Source organism: Scatophagus argus, chromosome 6 (assembly GCF_020382885.2).
Source record: "Scatophagus argus isolate fScaArg1 chromosome 6, fScaArg1.pri, whole genome shotgun sequence".
NCBI classification, from domain to species: Eukaryota; Metazoa; Chordata; class Actinopteri; family Scatophagidae; genus Scatophagus; species Scatophagus argus.
Window position 1 is genome coordinate 6548375 of NC_058498.1, and position 21378 is coordinate 6569752.

The following is a 21378-nucleotide window of genomic DNA, read 5'->3' on the forward strand; positions in this document are numbered from 1 at the left end:
GGGTCACAATGAAATTAGTTATGAAGGGTCACGCATGGAAATTACACAAGCCTCTTACCCATGTCGTTAACTTTTTCAGCTCGGGTTTGAATAATTTCTTCCCAGTCAGAAGGTTAAAAATAGCCAGCAATGTTTTCAGAGAGGGTTCCTAATATGAAATATGTTTGTAATATTCTAAAATACAGATTTGTTCCTGTCTAAATACTTGCATCCAGATTTGAAAATAAAGCTCGGAACTCTAAGACTGTGACGGTTGTGATCACTTAGCCAAATTAGCCTCATTACATTTTTAAAGACGGAAGTTGTTCCAATAAAAACAATAAAAATGCAATTACTACTCGCACAATGTTGTGTTCCATGGGATGTTTCCTAAAGTATATTAGAGCCTATTAAACCTCCAGTCATTTGTGGAAAATGACTGGCTAACAGAACATTCCTGGAAACATTGCTTTGAGCATTTTTGCCTTATCATCCTGCCAGTGTGTAGGGTCCAACATGTTGAATAAACCATCTTAATAATGTAGCAGTAAAAAAAAAAATCTGCATCCTTTCCACAGCTTATGTTAGTGGGGACGTGTTATTAAAGAACAGGAGTTGTATTGATGGTTTAAACCAGAGAAAATGTTTGGAAATTCTTAATCAAGATTTGACGTAGCATCAAAATACACATAAGGACAATCAGACTGGCATGCAGATGGTTGGGGTTTTGGAGAACTCTTGAACAATTCACTGATTGTTATAGATTATTTTCCACTGATACATAATCGTTGACCAGATATGTCGGGAAGAGGTCTTGCTGGGAATATTTAGTGTTTCTGTGTGTGTACATGTCAACACATGCAGAAACGAGCACTGCGTTTATGTGCTTTTTCTGTGTGTGAGGACCGTCCTGTCAGGTTGTGTGTGGGCCGTGGTGCCGAGTCTGTGTCACACTGTGTTCCCGTCTCAGCACATTAGAGCTCAGCTTTTGTGATGATGCTGCAAAGGCAGAGACATCTAAAAGAATCAAGAGTAATATGACATATATATATATATTATTAAACACTATAATTTTAATTCTTCTTCTTCTCCTTCTCAGTTCACTTTACAGCACTATCTGGAGATTCAGGATTTAAGGTTGTTCTCACAGGACATGCCAGGGTCCGCTGACCCCTTTAGTGGCTTTGTTATATTTTTTAAAGAGATTGTGGTGCACTAACTGTGGGAAACAGAACCACAATGAACTAAAAATATATTTTCAGACTCTGAGTATTCCAGTAAAATCTCCTGTAAAGTATTCCTGTCAAACACAACACCACAAATGTATATCTCTATCTTCTGACAGCACTCTCCTGCTCATTAGAAAGCTGGGAGACACATCTTCATAGTCTTGAAATGTTAGTAAGCTATTTGATGAGACAACTGATGTTTGTGTATTATGTTATTGTAAATCAAATATGTTCAGATTTTGGGTTTTTGCTGGACACGGCTAGCAAGTGGAAGACGTCATCTTGGACCCTGGGAACTTGTGATGATTCAGTAATGCGAGTAGTCCAAGCCTTACGTCTGTGTATTTATTGTATACCTCTTGTTTCCTTTTTTTTGATAAAACTGATGTAAAAACCTTTTAAAGGGAGTCTTCCTCTTTTGCATCCCCAATGTTGCAGTCTGATATCTTCTTGATTTTGACATTTGCATGTTTATTTATAAATTGCTTTCACAGCTCTTTGGTAAGGTTAGGTGTTAGCAGCAGCGGCAACCTCAAGGGCCTCTGGCAGGGATTTTTAACCTACTGTTGATACCATTTTACGTATTAGAAGCTCTTTTTTTTCAGCACAAGACCCAGGTGCTTAGTACAGTTAGCATTGGGACACAGGCTAATGAAACATGACAAACATGTGGGAACCCACCAGAAGCGTGACCCAATTTGTTGTTCACACCCAGAGTCAAGAAAACTAGGCCATGGGGGGGGGGGGGGGGGGGGACAGCAGAAACCATCTGAAGAAATATATTCATGCTTTGCTTTTAATCACTTAATAGAAAAAGTATTTCAGATTCATCTTTGAACACAATATACAATATAGCCTAATACCATACATTGTGTGAAACATTTAATAACCCACCTTCAACAACTGGTGGACTTGAACATATTATTGACAATTAAAAAAAAAAAAAAAAAAATCATCTCTCATGCAGATAGTGCTAAATCTGGCTAACCATTTGGACACAACTAGGACCAAAAAAAGCTTGAACATAGATAAACAATGTTAATACTGACAAATTTGAATTTCAAAACTGCTAACAAGTTTGGTCAGACAGTTCACACATTAGCACAATCAGTTACATAAGATCATGTTTTGTTGTTAACTCAGAACGATTCACGTCAGTGCGGGGCGCATTGTAGCATGCTACCAACACTGTCCCCGTGTTATCTACTTTTACATGAAGTGCGTTAAGTGTAAAAGGAGACAATCGCTTTGTGTTTTTCAGTCGAACCAGTATCTGGCCTCATATATCAGCAATCTGCATTCAAATGCTGGGTGGAGAAGCTTAGGTTGTGACAAGCTGCTGAGAGAAAATAAACTATCTGTGTACTTTGATACCGAGCATTGACTAAGCTTCTGTGTTCCTTAGCTTGTTTTGTATCCTATATCCAAGCCAATGCAGTTTAACATGTCCTCTATGTCGCCTCTGGGTTACCAAATTGTTGCTGTCAAATGAAAATCTTGCAACTTCAAAATTGTTTTTCATCAAAAAAATCTAAAAAAACAAAAAAAGGAGGATATTTAAAGTCCTCTAAAATTTGGGCTATTATTTTAAGAAATGTAACCTAACTAAGCTGAAATTAAACAGACTTAACATTTCAATAATATCATGACCTTAATTAAGATTTAAAAGTGATTCCAAAGTGAGCACATTTTTGGTTTAATATTTATGCATAATAAGCTGAAAAGTTTTTCATTTTCTTGTCGGTGATTTTACATTAAGAGACAATTTTCTGTAAAAAGAACAACAGAATTACAAGGTTCTCATGTGACAACAACAATGTGTCTCTTTAGCTGCTTCTCTGCTGGGCACTCAAAACATTGTGCGAATATATACTTAGATATATTTATATATATATATAAAAACAATATATAATACATATATAAAAAGACTCTAATCCAGAGTCTTCTACACATTGGACACCACCACTTCCAGGTAATGCAAGTGCATATAAATTAAAATAGATTTTACACTGAACCAGTATTTCTTATTTACAAGCTAAAAGTATAGAATAAATACACACTGTTATAAACAGCAAAAAGGACCAACTTGAGCTCCTAGCAACAAACAGTAGAGACAAAGGTATGGAGTGATGGGGGTAAGGCCTGATGACAAAGTCACGTCATCCAAATGTACACACACACACACACACATACAAAACCTTTCATACGTATATACGGCACACAGACAATTGCCACTTAAGCCTACTGGAGTGGAAGTATATGAAGTACCTTTTGAGTGTATCAGTAAACCAATATAAAAGTGGAGATTTTTGATTACAGATACAACGAGAACATCCATTAAAATTAGTCGTGGAAGCCACAGGAGCAGAAATGTGAAGTCTGCAAACCATTTTCAAAGCGGGTTTTCTCAATGCATTAATGAAGGGAAAAAAGAGGTATTTTTTTATTTGTTTTAAACATACAGCATCTAATTATTCCTCTTTTTTCAAAAGGTTACAGTCTGCAGTGCTGAATGCCGCAGTTCCATCTGTGCCAAATCCTAATAACCCAACTGTCCTGGAAACCTGATACAGTGGAGGGAGAGGGGGTGGGGTGGGGGGGGTCAGTCTGACGTCAATGAGCAGACGCTGCACTTGAGGGATTTTTATCGTGAGGAAGAAATAGCCGGCCTGATTGTTTTGGGGTCGTGTCTGTGGAGCCCAGAGGGGTTTGTAAACCATCTGAATAGTGGCACTGATGAGGGTATGAGAGCGCCTTTCAGACAGGCAGCTGTAAGAGCACCTTTAATCATCTGGTCTGGGCCTGATTGCAGAGAGGAAGGGGTGCATTACATCAGACGGGTCTGGGGTCAGTACCCGTTCCAATTTACAGGATTATGAAGACTGCAGCATATCTGTGGGCTAAATAGCTTCACTGATCTTGTGCATTTTGTCATGGGCAGACTTAGTTTCTGATTTTATCACAGATCTAAACACTGTTTTTATGAGTGTTCTTGGACCTGCTTGCATTTCTGCTGACATTATCTGGTAATTATCACACCAACACAACAACAACTGGATGCGAAAATGAAGACAAAATCATATAAATAAAATATCCCAATACTTTTACTGGAGATTTTGCAGGAATACTTGGCCGTATGGTTGCATTTTGCATTAAAAAGTCAAGTTTTGGTGTGAAAATGTAGGAAGCCCTAAATGGTCTGCAGACCGTAACAAAGAAAAAGAGAAAGAGATGGAGAATGAAAAGAAGTGTTGTTTTTCAGTGTGACTGTGACATTCACTGACTGACCGAGAAAGCAACAAACACATCTAACATGTAACATTAACCATCAGTGAATAGAAACGTCTGAATTGCACGCGTAAAGAAAAACATTGTGCTCGGATTGAGAAAAACAGACATGACAAAGTGTGCATGAGAAGCGGGTGTTAATGTTTCCCTATGTAGATGAGTTTGTCCAAGAGTTGTTTGTTGACATTTGTTTGGATTTCTCTATTGCCCAATACATGGAAGACTGTTCTCTTTTTAACATACAAAAAAGATTTTGCTCTCAGATAAGAAAAAAAAAACATTTCACAGACATACTAGAGTGTTCAATAAATAAAAAACTATTATAAAGACAATAGTAAAAAAGGCACACAAAAGTCCTTTGACAAATGGTACAGGAAAAAAGTAAACACTTTCTCTTGCTATACAAATGTGTCTCCATCAGTAGATCTTACTCTATACTATGCTACTTCTAGATCATATCATATCTGTAAAAAAAAGTCTTAAGGTACAAAACTTCTCTCAGTAGTGTCAATGTCCATTTAATGCCAGTCCAGAAAAGAAAAGATAACATTTCCCAAACTGGCCGAAATCCTTCAAGATCCGCTCCGTCTCCCTCGACTGTCAAGACTAAAATGTTCGCAGTAATTATTTCCTGAGAACTCTGAAGCCGCTTCACTGAAACTGTCCGTCCGTGTCTGGCTTCAAACACCCAAGTGCAAGACCCTGTGCGGGACGAAACTAAGCCCTTGCTTCTGTGGGCTTATCAAAAAGCACAGCTGCAAGAGGATCTCCCCTCTTTTCCAAAAAAATTTCAAATCACCATGTGAGCCTGATGATGGAAGCCCTATGTGTCTGTGGGTGACGCCTCGTGTGTCACAATCTCTATTGCCGTCGTGGGCTCCATCATGCTGCCCTCTTCCTGCTCCTGAACGTCCAAATAGTCCAGGGGAGGAGAACGGGAATCGCCTAGACTATCCTCCTCTTCTTCTAATTCTTCCTCTTCTTCCTCCTCTTCACCATCTTTCTCTATTCCATCCAAGTCCTCTTCCTCCAAGGTCAGCTCAAACTGAAATTTCTCCCCGCCTCCCTGCCCCCCAGTGCCTCCACTGTGTCCATGTGTGCCCTGGTCATAGAAGGGCGGGGAGGGACTCTGGGGGATCATGCTCTGGTACCAGTTCCTGTTGTCCTCTAACGTGTCCAGAATGTCCTGGGCGTCAGGGTGGACCAGATCGGCCCAGGTCTCCCACAAAGGGTGCACAATGTAGTCAATAAAACCCACCTGGAAAGGAGCACGGAGACAAATTAGTTTTAGTTAGTTTTGTTGCACATATAGGAATTTATCCATCAGTGTTTGTACATAACACAGTTTGTATGTCCTTGTAAGCATACCTGGCTCTTTTCCACTGATGCTGTGTGTTTGTCACACATAGGGCTGATCTCCATCCCCCTCTCCCTCTCTCTGTCTCCCTGATGGAAGAACTCCTCCATTATCCGATCAGTCCACTGACGATACAGCTCCAGGGACTTAGTGGGGTTGCTCAGGTCAGCACAGTGCACCATGTTACGCAGCACCTATAAATCATACAGCAATTTAGTAAATGCCTGTATCCTGTGTATCCATATCATCGTTTCGAGTTTTTGTTAAATCTCTGCAAACTAATGTGTGTTTATTTTGAATTTACAGTAATTTTCAATTATACAAAACATACGGTCCAGTTCCCTTAAAACAATACAACCATGTGTAGTGGATTCCTATACAACAATTAGATTTAGGATAAATTAAATTTCAGGATCACTCTATAATGTGTTGTGTTATGAAAGGACAGTCACAGCAGTCTAATGAAGGAGCAAAGACCATTAGCGGGAAAGTGTGAGGAGCACTTAAAGATAAAAAGAAGATGGATGGAGTGAGAAAAGGAGTGACAGTAGGAGCAGGGGTCAGCTATGTAGGAGGCCGGTTAATGATCACTGGCTGAGCAACCTCTGGCAACACTGGCTATTGATTAGAGCTATTAAAAGCAGGTAAAAGAGGAGGAGGTCTTACAGTATGTCCAATCACAAATTCAGTCCAGTCTAGAACTTACTTGTATCCTGTCGGTGTAATTGTCCAGCAGCAGCACTCCAGAGCTTGTCACCTTCTTAGTCTCCACCATGGTCTTCAGATCAGCCAGCAGACTCATGTGTTTGGACATGTCAGTGGCCAAAACCTTAATAAAAGAAAAAAAGAACACCTTCATCAGCATCAGGATCAAGGCGACAGGATCTGATTTAAATCAAGATAACCTCAGAAGAAACAGGATCGTTTACCATGTCAATGACCATCTTTCGCAGGGACTGTCGCTGCTTCTTTGTGAGGTTCTGGAAGATGTCACAGTTGTCCTCCTGCAGTAGCTTGAATCCCACAGCCAAGTGATGGTTCTCTAGCACAGACTCATCATTGTACATCAGCGCCAGCTCAGAATCTGGGAAGGCATTCAAAAGAGATTTTAATGATTCGGTCTTCTATTTGGTTATTTAAAGCACCAATTTATATGTTTTTAAAGAAAGTAACACAATTATCTTAATACTATTTTTCTTAGTGCAGGGTTGAGTGCTGGTTTGACTTACTGGTATTGATTAGGAATTGGTTTGACACTCCAGGATGGTCTACATCATGGATAGCTGCCGCAAAGATGGCTGCTAGGATCTCGAGATCTGTGAAGACCGCCTGAAAGAAAGAGAGGGAGGCAAAAAAGGTCTTTAAACCATTTTCGAGGATAAAAATAGCATCAGCATAGCATCTGCCAGCTAACTATGGTTTCCAGAGCATACTGTGAGGGATAACAGACACAGGGTTGTACATGACAACTTCCCTGTCTGGACTTGCAGCTAACAACTGAAGAAGAAATGGGCAAGAAATGGGCTTGTTTCGATAACCAAAGAGTAAATAATGATCTAAAGACCAGGGTGTTCTGACCTGACTGCGCAGTGTTTCGCCAGCTACTCCAACTTATGGAGAGCTGTGAGAAAATGCATGCAGTAAAAAATCTAACAAATGACACATGCAGGGACTGGTGTTACAGGAAAGGAGGGAAGTTCTCAGAGTAAAATGGTGCAAGCAGAGAGGGGGGAAAAGATGATTAAATGGAAGGATGTTTAGCTCTTCAAAGCTGGTGTGGTGATCCAGGAAAGTGGCACATGCGGTGATGTCAGAGCTCATTTCTCTAATTTAGTTTTCCCTTGTTTCTGTAGCAGGACGCTGGTGCCCGAATGAGGGGAAATTTTTCAACCTCCAATGCTGATGCATGGCAATTACATAATTTAACAGGACCCTGTTCTGAGGTACTAAAAAATACACTAGAGACTCCAATATTTCACTTCAGATTATAACTTACATCCAGGGCTGGAGTGGATAGGAGGATATGTGTGGATTGGGCCACATCGGCGGCATGCAGGCTGTTATGGTACGCCACATCTGAATGGTAGTGATCTTCCAATGTCATCATGTAGGCTACAAACGTATCCGCAGGAATTTTAAATGTCTTTAACAGGTCTCGCTCCTAGAAAGACAAAATCACATTATAATCAGGAATATGTGTGGATGATCTTAGTAGTCATCAGACAGCAATAATGTAAGTGAAGATGGATCGTACCTGGAAGATGGCGTACATGATGCACGTAAGAGGCCGGTTGTGGGAGTACTCCGAAACAGAGAAAATGTTCAGGCCCCACTTGTTAAGGTCCTCCAGCTCCTTGGACAGCAGCTCCTCCTTATCGGTCTTGACGCCGAAACGCGAGATGCTGCTGCTGGAGAGCGAGGGCCCGTGGGAGACCTTCTTGACCCCGCTGATCTGTGTCATCAGCTGCTGCTTCTGCTGCTTCTTCTTCTCTCGAGTCTTGGACGTCGGCGATGGGATCTCCACCTCATTCTGTTTGTCTGAGGAAGGGGAAAACAAGAAAAGGTATTTAGAGATGTGTGGATATTGTGAGGAAGCGGGTGTCAAAATTTTTCATTTGCCCTCATATGGCACAACTTTTGGGTTTTAATCTACTTCTCAATAAACAGTTCAATGCATATGCTGCTCTTGGACACAGGTGCACTATAGAAACACCTGCGGCTGGTTAGTTCCTGAGGTATTTACCGTTTTGCTTATTCATTCATCATCTGCCCCCCATTCGTTTGTTCATTCATGCTCCCTGTCCTCCACCTGCAGTCTCTGAGCTCCTACTGTTCATTCGTCTCTGTCCCTGTGCCTCCCTCGCAGCATTATTTCTCAGCAGGTGGCTCACATCTCATCTCCCGTTCTTTTCACTCTCATAGGTCAGCCCATTGACTGAGTGCTGAGGCCTCTGCACAGTTAAGGCAGCTCCATGAATTCGGCCATTCAGCAAGCTGCCGCATCTTTCACAGCTTTATCAAATCCCTTAGTACAGGGTGGAACTTTTTACGTTTGGTTTATTTTAGAATTCAGTCTATTCAAGATTTGGTCTGTCCGCAAATGAAATGAGCACAATACACTGAAAAATTGCCAGGGTTTCTCATTTTATCCAAAAATAAAAACACAGAAAACCAGCCAGGTTTCTCGTAATAACCAAGCGGGCCGTCGTGTTTTCTGCAGTCACAGAAGAATTGAATGAAATCCTGCGGGGACTGGCTGTCGGCATGTATGTGCGCTGTGCACTCATCTATCAAGCCTCGACTCAGCTCATCGCTGGCCTATCAGCCTTCCCCTGTGGAGGGTTATTCAATTACCAGCTGTAATTCAAATAATCACTTTCACTCTCATGCTCTCCCTCTCTCTCTCTTGCACTGTTTCCTGTGCTTTTCTCTCCGTCTCTCGCTCTCTCTTCAGTCCTCCAGTGGTAATTGAGAATGGGCAATTAAGCTCTCTCAGACATGTGCTGTGTGAGAAACAAGGGGAAGAGCAATATACTGCCCTCTAATTTATTACCAGCCATCAATTTCACCACGGCTGTGTGGTGTTTGTGTGTGTCTGATCAGATTGCGAGACAGACAAGTTTGTAGAGTTATTCTTATCATCCGATTCTACATAAGTAATTGGCAATATACAATAAACTGCATTCATTCTGCTCCACGCTTGTCATGGTACAATAAACTGCCCATGAGGGCTTTTAGTACAGTTATCATGATCCTGGTTTCCATGTTCCAGCAGATTAAGTTTCTCTGTCGCAGTTTGAATTGTGTGAGCCCGTCAACTGCATGGTCTTTCCCATTTGTTTTTTCCTCCCTCTGTTTTCATTCTCCTCTCCTTTGCGTTTAGCTTGTCTTGTCTCTTCCTTTTTTTCATTTTAGACGCCCAGAAAATTTGAGCAGATGAAGCGAAAATCTCAAGCATCTCCCTTCCCACTCCTCTGTCACCTCCCACGTTTATTTCGATTTCTTTGGATCCTTTTTTATCCTCCTCCATAATCTCTCCTGTGAGAGACACAGATGCAGGCGGGAAGATGAGAGTGGCTTTTTTGGGGACATTTTTTCTCCCCTCAGTATATTCCCTAAGCTAGGTGTGTTCTGCTGTCAGCCTATCAAAGGGAATTATGGCAGAATTATGCTGCGAGGAGGACAGCTGTGGCAGGGGGAAGGCACACGTGAATAGACAGCATGCAGTCGGCCAACAATCCTTAATGGAGAGTCACATAACCTGGTCAGAATTTGCCTTTGATGATAAACTCTGTGATCTTTACTCATCTAGGGAATTACCCAGGCCCGTGAGCACTGTTTAACCAGTCAACAGCAGCAGAACCATTTAAAATCCAGATTTTTGAATTTGGATTTGCACTGCATCTAAGAAAACCTCTGCAGAACCAAGCATATGGCAGGAAAAGCCTGAATGGATGTTTTTACAAAAATAAAATAAAAAAGCAGAAATAAGTGGATTGCTGATGTGATACTAATCTTAATGGATGGAAGGATTAAACAGTCCTACTGGTCAGCTGAGGCTAAACCAGGGCAGCTGTGCTGCTTCAGCAATTCTTTTTCTCTCTCATCATTAATGTTTACCAGTTTGTTGTGTCTTTCTAACGGCAGCAGGGTAATCCTGATTTCTGTATCGCAGCGATAGTCATCTCTGTCTGGATTCTCGGGGAGCGACAGGGTGAAGAAGAGGTGGAGGGACAACAAGGTGTCCCTGCTGACAAAGATGCATGAAGATGGTGATTAGTCACTCAATCTGCCGAGCTCATCCCACTGCCAGCAAAGGGGGTTCCTCTGAACCTCTGCGTTCTCCTTCACTGCAGTAATCTCCCTCCCTCTCTCGTTTGTTTCCTCTCTGTCTCTCCTCATCCCTCCTCCCTCACTCTATGATCGGTTGGTACTCCGGATCAGGACGCCAATCAATCGGAAGCACGATGTCTATAAATAGTCTTAACAACCTCTGCGTGCATTCTGTCTGACTTCTGTTACCTTTTGTGTTTGTCAATCTATATTAACTTCAACTCATTCGCTGAGCTTGCGTGTCTGTCCTCTAGCTGTCGTCACGTTCATGTGGAAATTTCCTTTTTACAAAAAGCCAACTTTCATCCATTTTTGAAAAAAAGATTGTCTCTTGTTTCTTGTGCTGGTTGAGGTTATTTTTTGTGTGTGTGGTTTAGTCGTATGGTTTCATACTAAAGTCATGAAACATGTACATGTGGGTGAAAAGAAATAGCAGTAGTTCAATAAATCGTTATCCATTCTGAGATTTCCAATTCGCAACCCACACTGACAGAATCCAGTAACAATCGACTTACTCTGATTCTATATAACAAGCTCCCTTGTCAGTCAAAAACCTAAAAATCTTTTTTCCTCTTAATACTTGGAGGAATGTATATTTTTTGAATTCAGTTTTAATGGCCATTTTGATTACGATGCCATGAACGTCGAGGCAAAGCTTAATGGTGCAGTGTTTTATGGTACGCCCCCACAGAAAAGCCTGCCAGAGCAACTAGCACAGCTTAACATCATGTACAAGCCCAAACCTCCGCAAAAACACTGCATAAAACAGACAAGTGGCGATCGGTGCGAGGCACTAAATGTTTGTGGATATTTGTCTGGATTTTTGGTTACAATACAGGCAATAATTAAAGTCGTCGTTGTTGTGATTTAAGGTGGATGATAAAGAAAGAGTGAAATTGCTTAAATTTGTTAGGGTGATTTTCAGTGCATGTACACAAGACTTTCATTTACCGAGGAAGGTGTTGGAGATGAATTCGGAAACCTGATTCCCAGACCGACTCATCTCAGATAGGTGCGTCAACTCCCGATTCAACATTCTCTTGAACTGAAAGAGAGAGAGAGAGAGAGAGAGAAAATGTCGTCAGTTTCCACTGAAGGAAAACCTGAGAGAAATTACGGTACAAGATTCCATGGAAAACACAGCAGTACCCAGTTTTGTTTTACCAGCCCAGGAATATTATTCAATTACAGTGTAAAATCAGTGGGGGGACTCATCTTATTTTCCCCTCCATTTTCCCTGCAATTAATTAGGGCGCGGATCATTATTTTTATTACCAGTGGGGAGGCCATCACCTTTTAATGCCCGTCAATTCACCCCCTGCAAACAGTTCACAGTTTTATTACACTGAATAACATTTTTAGGGGCCTATTTAGTTGTTTTACTTGCATCAGTGTGCAAGAATTCCAATGATGTCAGTTGGGAGGTCTGCACGCTGCTCCCTACATTCGTCTCCGTTCCCACATTTTGGTGGTTTTTCATGTACTTTTCGTATTATCTACAGCTTTAATGAAATAGTTGATGAAGACAGACGCACTTGACTTGAGTGCACAGTACACGGAGACCCAGGCACTGCAGTAGCAGATGTTTATGACAGACTCATGCATGCGCATACACACACATACACACTAACACATATACAAACAGACACACAGCTCTGCAGAGGGCTCAAGATGGAGCCTCAGCCACAGAACACCATTCTGTCACCCCCCCCCCAACACACACATACACACAAACACACACACACACACACACACACACACACACACACACACCATGATACAAATATCTTTTGGTGCAATTAGGATAGCACAGTACCCTGAAAAACAGCCGCACAAAAATAATAGATAATATCAAAATGCTGAATTTTTTTAGAATTGTCCTCTGATGCAACAGTAGCACCGCACAGAGACATACAACAAAATGAGTGCCTTATTCCAACAAGCTACGTAGATAAACGCCACACACCTTAATGTAACCCCAAGACACAGACAGCAGGTAATTGGCTTCAGGCATTTTGGACCCCGTTTTTTCGTTCCTACACAAAGCCAGAACTGTAATCCAATCGAAAAAATATAGAGGCAGACAAACAGGATTCCTTCAGCGCCAAAAAGGACATAAAAATCCTCCCTTCTCTCCTCTAGTGTTTCTCTTCCCAGCAGCTAAGAGAGCAGCTTGATGATGGCTCACTCTCCCTCTCAGCAGCAGAAAAGTGCCAGCTCTGAGCCTCCATGCCTGGGGATGGGTGGATGGATGGATAGAGGAGAAAGTAGGTGCTGTAGCCAGGCTATCTGAGGAGGAGATCCAGCAGGCTCGGTGGATCGGCTGGAGCAGCAGCAGCTGGAGCCGTGTGCTGGGGACTCTGAGCGCACTGATGAATAATGGAGAAGAAGAGAGGAGGAGGAGGAGGAGGAGGAGGGGGAAAAACAGCGATGGAGATAGGCAGGAGGAGGAGAAGGAGGAGGAGGGAGGGCAGTGATGTTCATCTGACTAGAGGGGGGGTTCCTCCACTGGATTTGTCTTGCTTCACTGCTCTCACTGCTGTAGTGCTCACTCTCCCTCCTACCCTGCCTCTCTCTCTCCCTCTCTCTCTCTGTTTTCTCCCTCCCTCTTCTGTCTCTTTTCCCCCTTCTGTAGTCTGCCAGCCCCAGCAACACGCTCTATTCAGAACACATGATTTGACAGAAAGTGGGGAGAAGGGGGGGGCCCTAATTACAGCTTGGCATTGGTGTATACATGAGGTTCAGAAGTGATTGATTTATGATATCCAGACTTGAATTCCAGACTTTTCCTCTCTTCTTTTTATCCAACTGTGCAACTGCTGCAGATAAACCCTTTAATTCCCAGCCTTCTGTAACTCAGATAGTCTTTTTTTTTTTATAATGAAGTCAGCCATTGTGAAGGAATGTCATTGAGCCGTACAACGATGCCTCCCCTCTACAGTAAAACAATAAGGGTGGAATAAGGCGATGTGGTTCATTATGAGGAATGTGAATGTACAGCGACTGTAATTTTTATTGCCATTATCTCTATTATCATCCGCTCCTCTCCCTCTCCCCCTTTTGAGTCTCCTCTTGTCTCCTGACATCCCCGAGTGCGGCAGCCATTGTGGAGAACTCACAAGCCTGTTCATTATCCGCACCACAATTCCAATATTAGATGCTGTCAGCGTGTCTGTGAAAGGCTATTTTTAGCAACTGAGAGACAACATGAGAGTGGGGGAGATGGTCAGAGAGGCGAAAAAAAAAGGAGATATGGGAGATAATTGCATCCTTCCCCAATTTAGGTGACAACAGCCCACAGTTTTCTACATACAGTGTGTACGCCAATTACCAGAACACCCCAACGCCATGGCAACAGCATCAGTCGGCCAGTGCGAGGCCGTTTTGAAAGGAGGAAAGGAGAGGAGAGGAGAGGAGAGGAGGAGAGAAGAGGAGAGGCTTCCCCCTTTCCTTCCCAGGCAGACATGTGGCGTAGCTGCTGAGCTGTCACGAGGACACACCACACACATCGCCTGCGCTTGCATCCACCAATGCACAGACTGAAAATCGCTTGCCCTCCTTCCCCTCCGTCTCTCCCTCACTCTCCGCCACTTACATGTCAATTTCTCTCCAGACTGCCACTTGCCAACACAGTCATCAATCTCTCTGTCTGTCGGACTCGCTGGCAGAATCAATGGGCTGTCCTTGGAGAAGGTGTTGATAACGCTGCAGTGTACAAGGCGAGGGCCACCTGACTGGAATACACCGTTACATCAGTACCAGTGGCCAGTTTCAAGGGGCGCTTGTGATTTTGTCAGTATAGTCACAAATTGTATTTGTGGAACCCTGGAGGATGGACGCCTTCGCTAATGAGAAAATATCTCATAGTTCTTGTCACTTTAGAGTCAATCCATGGGAAACTGTACACAGACATTCCCAGAGAACCTCTCAGTCAGATCTGTGTGTGTGTGAGAGAGTTTGGAAGGATGAGGGGGAGATCAAAGCTTCCCCGAGAGGATTCCAGATTATTCTCTCACTGAGGGAAAGAACCAGAAGCTGGGAGGTGGGATGCAAAAGAGAAATAAATAAAAAAAGAGAGAGGAGGCAGCTCTTTATATAATAGCTTACTGCATAATATATAAAGAAACCAGAAATAACAGCGGGGGATGTCTCTCCGCAATGTGTTGAAGAGCTGTGCTTCCCCAGAGGCTGAAAGAAATGCCTCAGTGTGCACACACACACACACACACACACGCACAACTGCAGTTATCTGCAGTTAAGCACAGTTGATGCTGACATGTCACACGCATGTTTTATTACACACTCATCACCGTACGTTTCTGTATGAGTGTGCTATTGCGAGTGTATGTCGATTTCATTGTTCATTCTGGGGCAGAAGGGAAGCCTCTTTGCCTCCTACTGGCACCATGACACTATAGGGAGATTAGCGTCTCAGAGATCTGTGGGCATCTCGTTCTCACACACCCACATAACTGTACATCCTTATTCTCATCATTTTATCCATTCGCTTCATCGCATCCTCGAGCGTTTCTCCTATTTTCCCTTTCTCTGTGACACATTTTTAATCTCCTGTGGTAGATTATTTTTTCTTAGGTAAGGCGTGAAATTCTTTGCTTTAAATCATGAGCTATTTTCACCTGCGGTGGTTCATGAAGTTGTGCCTTTGGGCCACTAGTGGGTGCACTATGCTCAGTTTGCAGTCGGCTGAGTGCCTTGGAGGGCGCTGACCCATTAGACCTGCAGTGACTGAAACTTAGAGCTAACGCTGCTTAAATCTTTTTCTATCAAAACATAAAAACATGCAAACAAATATTAGTAAGTCTTTTAACCAGTCTCAATATACACTGATGATGGTGCTAAAGTTTTGAAAAACAAAGAAGTAAAGCTACACTTTTAAAAATCAAAAATTATTATTTTTCTATTTAACAACTCTTAACAGTTTCCATTAATATAATTCCTATAAAACCGTTTCTGATCTGTTGCATTCAGATCAGTTTATCATATTTACTGAATGCAACATCACTGATTGTGACTTATGCAAACATTTTTCTTCAGCAGCAAACCTAATGTTGGTGGGCTGAATGCCCCTGCAAAACGTGAAAAAAACCTCACTCATTCAACACCTAAATGCAGACTCCTCCAAGAAACACATCACACTTCATACACATCAGGCACAGACTGAGCAGCAAACCAGCACTGGTTGTAGTTTATTCCCTCCTCGCTTAAGCAAAAATATGACGCAGGTGGTATCATCGGCGTTATGGCAAAGACTCGCACTGACATAAATCTGTGAGGATCGGGGAACGCACCTACGTCTGAACTGTGCGTATGTGGGGTGAAGTTACAGACGACTCAACTGAGAGACGGTCTGACAACCTCTCACTTCCTCTGACTCACTCACTCATGCTAATGGGTGTTTGTATGAGAAGGAGAGTATTCATGTGTCTCTGAACCTCACAGCACGCTGTAAAATGTATTGAAAAATAACGGTCAGCTTTGAGAACAGGAGGCAAAAAAACGGAGGGAGAGATAAAAGTAAGTGAGCGGTTTCTCAGCTGAGTGATTCATTCTCATCACCCCTGGCTATTCAAGGCCTCAGCACACTCAGATATGGTGTGCAGCACCATTTTTGGCTGGAGGAGAACGGTTCACACAGTTAGCACAGTTGTGCAGACTGTTAACAGGCTCTGGTTGCTTCAGAAACAGAAAGCGGTCCCATGTGTTATACCACAGAGGCAGTATTACACCAAGACATGATGTTGAAAGCACAATAAGCAAGATGCGTTCAAAACACCAAAACCTGCTTTACAAACCCAACACACAAATTACTTCTCCAATGATACAGAAAGCAGAATTTACCATGTCAACAAAAGTAATGGCATGTATCCCCCTAACATTTGGGAAAAATTCCCAAAAAGATTTACTTCACTATGTGTATCTCAGTTGGACAAACTGAGCACTGAGCAGCATCTAACCACATTGCCACTACCTCTCTCTTTCTCCCCAGATGACCTGGGTGTTTATAAAAAGAAAAAAATATACACTTCAGGTTTCAGTACTATGCACAAAAACACCACTTATCACCTGCCTGGCTCTCAGATGACTTAAATGCACAGTCATTTTACTCATGAACTCAACTCCTTCCCCCTTTTAAACCACGTTAGACTTAACCAAAGAAACAAACATGTGCTCGTTTTGGTACTTTTTGCTCTATTTTTCAAGCAGTAGCTACACAGCTAAACTAAGTGCACACTACTATATATCTACATACGTCTATAGATCCACTCAGTAACTCAGGAGGAAATCATTTTAACACTGTTCCAAAGGGAACAAATCAGCACTGCTAACTTTCTTTTTCGTCACCATACAGCCACAATCCTGTGAATTTGTGTTTTCAACACATTTAAATTCAGCATCATATGAAAAAATGCCCAGCGGTTCTCAAAAGTGAAATGCATGCTCCACTGCATTGAAATATATATAGATATATAAGAAAATGAGCCAAATAAAGCAAATGTACATCTACGGTAGCTAAACATCACACGCTTTGAAAGAGAAGAAAGTCCCATAGGACACATTCAGCATCCACACCAGTGAAATATGTTTAAAGCCGAAGATAAAGAAGGACTAAAGAGATCAACTGAAACTTTGTTTGAGCAATATAACTACGGTATGCCGAAATCACACTATGTTAGGCAAGCCACAAAAGTTAAGCCCTCATGAGAGTCCTACAGTCCATGTAGAGCAAAGCTTTTTACAAACTCTTCATATCTAACTCCAAAAAAACTTACCTTTCTCCAACCATTTAGCTTCCCTAGTTTCTTCTCTTTCTTGTCAAAGCAGCAGGCTCCCATGTTGCTGTGTGTAATGTGCACAGCAGAGCGGGGCTGCCGTCCGTTAAAGTGTCTGTCTCAGTCTGACTACAGTAAAAGGAACAAGCCTTGGCTGTGTGACGCTGGAAAACACCACAGCTCTAGTGACTCACTTTGGGCTGCGAGGTCTGACTAGGCTTTACCTCACACCCTGTGCATGTGGAGCAATGACTGAGTGTGTGTACGCCACAGAGAGTCCTCTGCCTTGTACACACTCCCTCATGGGGGTAGTCCCGCCTCTAGCGTCTTGCCGTTCACTACTCCTGCAGCCGGCGGTCACAGCTCTGAGGTTTACACTGTCAATATTGGGCTGATCATTCTGATGACTAAAACGCTTCCTGTTTTCATGGACGCAGTGGATTTCCTTGAGCTTCAAATACAACGAAAGGCAGCCATGCGTAGTTGCTGGTTATTTTTTCCCCTCCTCTGGCAGATTCAGAGTCTTTGAGTTTACAAAGAAGAGGTTTCCACCACAGTGCCCTGGTAGAATAGTATTGTTGGCACAAGATTCACATAGCTGCTGTTTTGGTGAATGGAAGAACACAGCACTCTGGAATGCAGTTCAGTTTGACTTCTTCTACAGTGCAGGAGGGCAAACTGTATTTCCTGTAATGTCGCTGTAGCCTCACAGGTGCATAATCTCTAACACTGGTCCCTGCAAATCAACAAGTTTCAATTTCAACTAATACTTGTTTTCATCATAGATTCATGGATTCACAGATTCTACAGATTGACTGATTGATTAATCGCTTTGACCGTAAAATGATAAACAGAAAAATGTACATCAGGGTTCAAGCAAGGTGGGGGAAACAACTGAAATAAAATCAGTGCGTGTCTTTTTTCTCTTTTTTTTGATTATCAATTAATTGTGAGTCATTTTTCAAGCAAATATTTGATGGTTCCTGGTTCAACAACTTGTTCCACTACTGATTAATCTGTAAACTATTGAATTCTGAATCTAATTGATTATCTAGTGTATAAAGTCAAAACAGTGAACGTTTTGTCAATGAAAACACAAAGACATTCATTAAGAAATTTTATAAACCAGCAAAGCAAAAATTCTTCCCATACAAGAAACTAGCCTTATGCTGGTATCAGTTATGTTTGTCATTTTCACTTGATAAATGGCTTAAACAGTTAATAGATCACCAAAATGTTTCTGTCAACTGACAAAATCGACTTCTTGACTTTTCTGCCCCAGTTCTGAGTAACAGAAGCTCCACAGCCTGTGACACAGAAGCCTTTTCCAACTCATGACGGGCCCTGACTCGTCTACGTGAGCCACACACAACGGGGAGGACAGCCTCAGCAGCAGCAGCCCCCTGCACTTCACCTTGATACAACAGTAGCCTCTCACATTTCACATCCCACATACTCGTGTTTCATACTCACACACAGCTTGAATAACAGTTTTTCCATCCTAAATACAGCAGGCAGCCACGGGTCGCATTAGCTGACTGACATGTTCTTGATAATGAAACCAGGTTGAGTGTAATGACCCATATGACAAAGAGGCTGCAGTTGTGTAATCCTTTAGTTTACTGTAAAAAGGCTACAAGGTAAGACAGCCGGGATATGAGTGGGATTAAGCTTTTGTTAATATAGACACACAGCCACATCACACTCAAACACTCGTAGACACCATCAGCTCATGCACGCAAGATTCACTTGTCTGATGGAGGATTCATCATCTGCATCTTATCCACAGATGGTTTTGTGTCAGGACACGTTCATCCATCCGGCAAAGTCACTTCAATGAGACGTTGCGCCACCTGCCGTGCTCCAATGTAGATCAACCACATCCAGTACTCTTTAATTTCTCTTCCTCTTCTCTCTCCTTTTCTGTCTGTGATATTCTGCTAACTACAAGAAAAACATACAACCTCCTTCCAACAGTTATCTATCACGGGCAATTAAACATGAGACTGTGGCATTAAAATGTGCTCTATCTGTCACTCTGCTTAGTCAAACCCCAGCCAGCTTCTTATTTCACTGCGTTGTGTTACAGTCTGATTGTCTTGGCAGCTGAAGGTGTAAGTCTGATACAGTGTTTTCTGGAAAAAAGTAGGCCATAGCTGTCACTTCATTATTCCGTAGTTGGGATTTTTAGGAATTTCTCAAGTAAGGCAGGCTTTTGAAATCACTCATCACCTGCAGTTAACTTTTAGCTCAGTTGTATCGATTTTTCCATGATTGCAAAAGTGTTAAGATTATTGTGTGCAAGACAAGACTAATTCAGACAAGGGCTGATATAAAGCAGCAGCTTTACCACATTTATGAGAAAAGTAAAACGTTTTGTGAGTTTTTATTGCAAGGGAAAATCCTATTCTCTGTTGTAATGAAGACACTGCGTCTGCTCTCTGTCTCTCCTGTGTGATTCTGCCGACCTGTAGCCTTTATAACCATCATTAAATGTCCGTTTGTTTAAATGGTTGATAATATTTATTCTGTGATTCAGTCACTTTAATGTAACTTAACTGAAACCAGTCCAGCTGACTGTTCGCGTTGGATATGTGTCCAGATGACGACAGCAATTGGATAAATAAACATGACCATTAACAATCCAAATGGGCATGATGGGATGTCTATTGTCGTCTGGAGAGAGCGCGGGGGATCAGGAAGGAGACAGGAAGAGAGAGTCACTCTGCCCAGGGGTCTGTATGATCCCTCTCTCTCTCTCTCTCTCTCTCCCTCACACACACACACACACACACACACATAAATGTTCTCTCTCTTCCTCTTCAGTTTATTGTGTTTGACCCACTGCAGGATCCCTGGCATCCTGTTGTCCAGTTTTATGAGAAATAACAAGCTTATCCTCTTGGCTCACTTGACAAACTGCTTTCAGCCTCTCTTACGCACAGCTGCTTCTCAGCCTATGCAGATGGTTTTCTCCACCACATGTGCAAAACATGCAAACAAGTGTTAGTTTTGAGTCAACAAAACAGCTGAATTCTGTCACTTCCTATAAGCTGTCACCCACTACAGCTGTGTCAGGCGTAATTTCAGTTCTGTTAAGTCAGTAGGAAGGATGACATTCATTACTGCTACACTATTTACTGTCATTTGTTGCATCATAAGAACTGGGCACCAAAAATGGTGCCCAGTAATGTGAAATAAAATCGCTTGAATTCACTTTTTTGTGTGTTTGCTCAACTCACATGTTCCCCCTCAGCCTACTGACTCATTTACAGAGATGGGGAGCAAGACAGCATGCTGACACAGTGTCCCGCTCTGTTACTACTGTGTATCCTTAGCTACTGCCCATGGATGTAGCTACTCCAGTGGCATACTGTGGTACTGCAATAAAAATGTCGTCCTGTGTGCCAAAAAACATTTTCATCATAGGCTGCCATCATAAACAGAAATCCATCAAACTGCTGATAGAAAAAACTGCAAGCAATTTAAATCATTTCTCTTTGTATGACGACTTCTTAAACCAAATACTCCCAGAGCTGGGAAATGACACTTTAATCTGCATCTCAGTGTAACCAGAGCTGAGAGGATCCAAGCAGGTGGGCAATTGTGAGTCAATAACAGGAAGAGACAGAAGCTTTTGGTTCATGAGCTGGATGACCAACTTTCATAACACATCCGTAATTTAGCACTGGTCACTTCATTGTGTAACACTGCTAAAGACTCACCACTTAAACAACAGTCCCCACATCATCGCTTCCCTTTCTAAAGGCAGTAATAACAGCCATTCTGATGATAAAAGCTATGCTGTCTGTCGCAAGAAACAGACGAGGCACCTTCAGCTAAATTAATTCTTGGATATAAACTTTGGGAGTGAGAATCAAAAATGACGCTCAATAAATCA

General features: G+C 42.2%; 1 protein-coding gene across 5 annotated transcripts in view; it reads right to left on the reverse strand.

The window, feature by feature from the left end:
- Positions 1-1986: 1986 nt before the first annotated feature.
- pde4ba (phosphodiesterase 4B, cAMP-specific a) overlaps positions 1987-21378 on the reverse strand; it is a 160701-nt gene continuing 141309 nt past the window's right edge. For 3 of the 5 annotated variants that reach the window (XM_046390532.1, XM_046390533.1, XM_046390534.1), the window contains 8 exons: positions 11638-11731; positions 8108-8391; positions 7850-8014; positions 7083-7182; positions 6783-6937; positions 6560-6682; positions 5865-6047; positions 1987-5754 (listed from right to left, as the gene is read on the reverse strand). In XM_046390532.1, the coding sequence (XP_046246488.1) occupies positions 5320-5754; positions 5865-6047; positions 6560-6682; positions 6783-6937; positions 7083-7182; positions 7850-8014; positions 8108-8391; positions 11638-11731 (1539 nt within the window). In that variant the 3' untranslated portion in view covers positions 1987-5319. Of the gene's footprint in view, positions 5755-5864; positions 6048-6559; positions 6683-6782; positions 6938-7082; positions 7183-7849; positions 8015-8107; positions 8392-11637; positions 11732-12652; positions 15602-17477; positions 18204-21378 lie in introns of those variants that run through there. The other 2 variants (XM_046390535.1, XM_046390536.1) reach the window with 2 other exon arrangements.